Genomic DNA, 3,992 nt, shown 5'->3' with positions numbered 1-3,992 from the left:
GGCTGGGGGGGCCCCGTCCCGGGGGGGCCCCGTCCCGAGGGGGGGGGGCCCATTGCAGGGGCTGCTCCGTCCCGGGGCTGCTCCATCCCGGGGGGGGCCCATTGCAGGGGCTGCTCCGTCCCGGGGCTGCTCCATCCCGGGGGGGCCCCGTCCCGAGGCCACGCGGCTCCTACCCTAAAAATAGCGGCTCGGGCGGCGCTGGGCGGCCGTGGGGCGCCGCCGCCGTGGGGCACCGTTGCCGTGGGGCACCGTTGCCGTGGGGGCCGCCGCCGCCCGCCCGGCTCTGTGCCCGCAGATGGCCGGCGGGATCTTCGCGCCGCTGGGGAGCTGCGCGGCGCTGGAGGCGGCGAGCTGCCACCCGCTCGTGTGCCTGCTGTGCCGCGAGCCCTACCAGCAGCCCTGCCTGCTCGACTGCTACCACAACTTCTGCGCCGGCTGCCTGCGCGGCCGCGCCGCCGACGGCCGCCTCGCCTGCCCCCTCTGCGGGTAAGGCCCCCCGCGCCCCCCAAGCGACGGGCCGCSGGGAGCCGCTCCGCTGAGCGCGGCCCTGTGCGCTGCTGTGGCACCTCCTGCCCTGCCTCGAGGTGCCGGAGCCGCCGCCGGGCGCGCGTGCGGGTGCCAACGTGTGCACGCGGGTGCATGTGTGTGTGCGTGCGGGTGCAAACGTGCATGCATGTGTGTGCCTGCAGGTGCAAATGTCTGAACACGTGTGCATGCATGCATGTATGTGTGTGCATGCAGGTGCAAAAACATGTGCATGTGTGAATGCATGTGTGTGTGCCGGTGCAAACATGTGAACACGTGTGCATGCATGGGCATGTGTTCGTGCATGTGTGTGCCGGTGCAAACATGTGAACATGTGCATGTGCGCATGCATGTGCAGACATGTGCACACGTGCGTGGCAGGGCCCCGCGGCGCCGGCCGGCCCCTCGGCATGCTGTTTGTGCTATTCCGGGCGCTGTTTGGAGGTTGCCAGGGTGGCTGGGCCCTGCGGCGCCTCCCGCGGCCGGACACCCCCGGGATGGACGGGGGGGGGGGGCACGGAGCCGCCGGCCACACGGGGCACCCCACGGGCTGACACCGGCCCCGCAGGCACCCGTCGGTGGTGAAGGGCGGCAGCGGGCTGCCCCCCGTGGACCGGCTCCTGCAGTTCCTGGTGGACGGCTCGGCYGAGGGCGAGGAGGAGGCGCAGTGCGCCAACTGCGACCTGCGCTGCGCCAAGGCGGTGAGCGCGGGGCGGCGGCGGCGGCAGTGGGGGCACGGGGCGCCCGAGAGCTGCCGCGACGCCGCGCTCTGCCCGCCCAGGAGCTGGACGCCATGTACTTCTGCAACACGTGCAGCCAGCCGCTGTGCGCCCCGTGCCGCGAGGAGACCCACCGCGCCAGGATGTTCGCCTGCCACGACATCGTCGCCCTGGCCAAGCGCACCAAGGACATCCACAAGAAGTGCCGTGAGTGGCGGCGGCCCGGGGCGGCACCGGCGCTGTGCCGGGGCCGCCTGACCCGGCGCCTCCCTTGCAGCGCTCCACGAGGAGCCCTACATCATGTTCTCCACCGAGAAGAAGTCCATGCTCTGCATCAACTGCTTCCGCGACATGCAGGGGTGGGTGGCCATGCGCCCCGCTGCACCGGCCCCGCGCCGTGCCCGCGCCCGCGCCGCACTCACGCCTCCCGCCCCGCAGGGAGAGCCGCGCGCACTGCATCGACATCGAGACGGCGTACATGCAGGGCTGCGAGAAGCTCGACCAGGCCGTCATGGTACGCGGGGCGGCGGGTGCCGGGGCGCTGCAGAGCCGCTGGGCAGCGGGGTGCCGCCGCCGCCGCGCCGTGCAGCCGCCCGCCTGCCCTGCCCAGGCCGTCAAGGAGCTGCAGACGGCCACGCGCGAGGCCATCGTCCTGCTCAAGGCCATGGTCGAGGAGGTGCGCAACAGCGCCAGCGAGGAGGAGACGGCCATCAGCTCCCTCTTCAGCAGCATGCAGGTGTGGCGGCGCCGGGTGCACGGCACGGCTGGGGTGCACGGCACAGCCAGGGTGCACAGCCCGGCCAGGGTGCATGGCATGAACGGGGTGCACAGAACGGCCAGGGTGCACGGCACAGCTGGGATGCATGGCACAGCCGGGGTGCATGGCATGACCAGGGTGCATGGTACCGCCAGGGTGCACGGCACGGCCAGGATGCACGGCACAACCTAGGTGCACGGCACAGCTGGGGTGCACGGCACGGCCTGGGTGCATGGCATGACCAGGGTGCACGGCACAGCCAGGGTGCACAGCATGGCCAGGGCACACGGCACAACTTAGGTGCACGGCACAGCTGGGGTGCACGGCATGGCAAGGGCACATGGGCTGGCCTGGGTGCATGGCACACCACGGACCCAGGCCGCCGGCACCACCGGCTCTGCCGCCGGCAGGAGAAGCTGGCCGAGAGGAGGCAGACGCTGCTGAAGGCGGTGCGGAGGTGAGGGGCCGGGCGCGGGCGGGCGCGGTGGGGCGGGCGCTGGACCCCGCCGACGGCCGTGCCGCCCCGCCGTGCCCGCAGCCAGCACGAGGAGAAGGAGAAGGCGTTCCGGGAGCAGCTCGCCCACCTCGCCGCGCTGCTGCCCACGCTGCAGGTAGGGCAGGGCTTGGCAGCGCAGGGCCCCACAGTGCCAGGGCACCCGCGCCAGCGTGACGCGGCCGCCCCGGTGCAGGTCCACCTGGTCACCTGCTCGGCCTTCCTGAGCTCCGCCAACAAAGCCGAGTTCCTGGACCTGGGCTACGTGAGTGGGGCGGGAGGGCGCCGGATCCCCGCGCCGTGCCGTGCCGTGCTGCGTCGTGCCGGGGAGCCCCGCTGCAGCCCCACGCCGCCAACCCGCCGCTCCCTTGCAGCAACTCATGGAGAGGCTGCAGAAGATCGTCAAGCTGCCCCATCGCCTGCGGCCCGCGCAGACCAGCAAGGTAGAGCCCGCCCGGCGCCCGGGCACAGCGTGGCGCAGTGCAGCATGGCACGGTGCAGCACAGTGCAGTGCAGCATGGTGCAGCGTGGCGCGGTGCAGCACAGCGCGGTGCGGCACGGCACGGTGCAGCGCAGCACGGCACGGCGCAGGCAGCCCTTCCCCACGGCGCTGCCAGGCAGTGGCTGCAGCGGGCGGTGGTGTCCGGCCGGGCGCCTGAGCCCCCGCGCCACTCGCCTCCCTCTCGCCCGCAGATCAGCACYGAGTACCGGGCCGAGTTCGCCCGCTGCCTGGAGCCGCTGCTGACGCTGACGCCTCGCCGCTCCGTGGTGGGCAGCGCYGGGGCCATCGGGCCCGGTATCGCCGCCGCAAACATGTGAGGCGCCCGGGGGCCGGAGCAGGCCGGGCTGCAGCCCCCAGTGCAGCAGCACGCACAGCCGGGGGGCACAGCCGGGGCAGAGCGTCCGGCCCCGCTCGGCACTGGCACCGGCACCARCACYGCCCYGGCAGCCACAGGCCATCGGAGCGGCCCGTGGAGGCGCATGGGGACCTGAGGCCGGCGGTGCCAGCCCCCCCCATGGCTCAGACCCCACTGCCACCCCAGCATGGGCTCAGCTGCAGCAAGGGCTACATGCACCCCGCTGTGCACCCCACCTTGCACCCTGCTGTGCATCCTGCTGCGCATCCTATCATGCATCCCATCGTGTGCCCTGCTGTGCACCCCGCTGTGCACCCCACCTTGCACCCCACCTTGCACCCTGCTGCGCGTCCTGTCATGCATCCCATCGTGTGCCCTGCTGCGCACCCCACCACGCACCCCGCCGTGCACCCTGCCGTTGTGCAGCCCACCTTGCACCCTGCCCTGCAGCTCGCTGTGCCCCCTGCAATGCCCCCTGCAACGCGTGCTGCCCCCCCCCGGCTGCGCACCCCGCCGTGCCAGACCTGCCCCCGGCGCTGCCCTTGAGCCTGTCACCTTGGAGGTGGCCCGGGGACAGCGCTGAGCACAGCTGTGCTGATTAACAACAGGCACCGGGGCTTCAAGTGACAGTTCTGGGAAGC

The 3,992-nt window shown here is 72.8% G+C and overlaps 1 protein-coding gene across 1 annotated transcript in view; it reads left to right on the top strand.

Moving 5' to 3' along the window:
• The first annotated feature begins 295 nt into the window (after positions 1 to 295).
• The window catches only part of RNF207 (ring finger protein 207), a 6,016-nt gene continuing 2,319 nt past the window's right edge, over positions 296 to 3,992 (top strand). Inside the window, exons 1-11 of the mRNA XM_026085436.1 lie at positions 296 to 486; positions 1,094 to 1,226; positions 1,307 to 1,451; positions 1,522 to 1,603; positions 1,683 to 1,758; positions 1,855 to 1,980; positions 2,412 to 2,458; positions 2,540 to 2,612; positions 2,691 to 2,759; positions 2,869 to 2,937; positions 3,188 to 3,309. Coding sequence (XP_025941221.1) covers positions 296 to 486; positions 1,094 to 1,226; positions 1,307 to 1,451; positions 1,522 to 1,603; positions 1,683 to 1,758; positions 1,855 to 1,980; positions 2,412 to 2,458; positions 2,540 to 2,612; positions 2,691 to 2,759; positions 2,869 to 2,937; positions 3,188 to 3,309 — 1,133 coding nt within the window. The remainder of the gene's footprint in view (positions 487 to 1,093; positions 1,227 to 1,306; positions 1,452 to 1,521; positions 1,604 to 1,682; positions 1,759 to 1,854; positions 1,981 to 2,411; positions 2,459 to 2,539; positions 2,613 to 2,690; positions 2,760 to 2,868; positions 2,938 to 3,187; positions 3,310 to 3,992) is intronic.

The sequence above is a fragment of the Apteryx rowi genome, unplaced genomic scaffold (assembly GCF_003343035.1).
Source record: "Apteryx rowi isolate R43461 unplaced genomic scaffold, aptRow1 scaffold_67, whole genome shotgun sequence".
NCBI classification, from domain to species: Eukaryota; Metazoa; Chordata; class Aves; order Apterygiformes; family Apterygidae; genus Apteryx; species Apteryx rowi.
The sequence above is the reverse complement of the archived record's forward strand: the minus strand, read 5'-3'. Positions and strand labels throughout refer to the sequence as shown.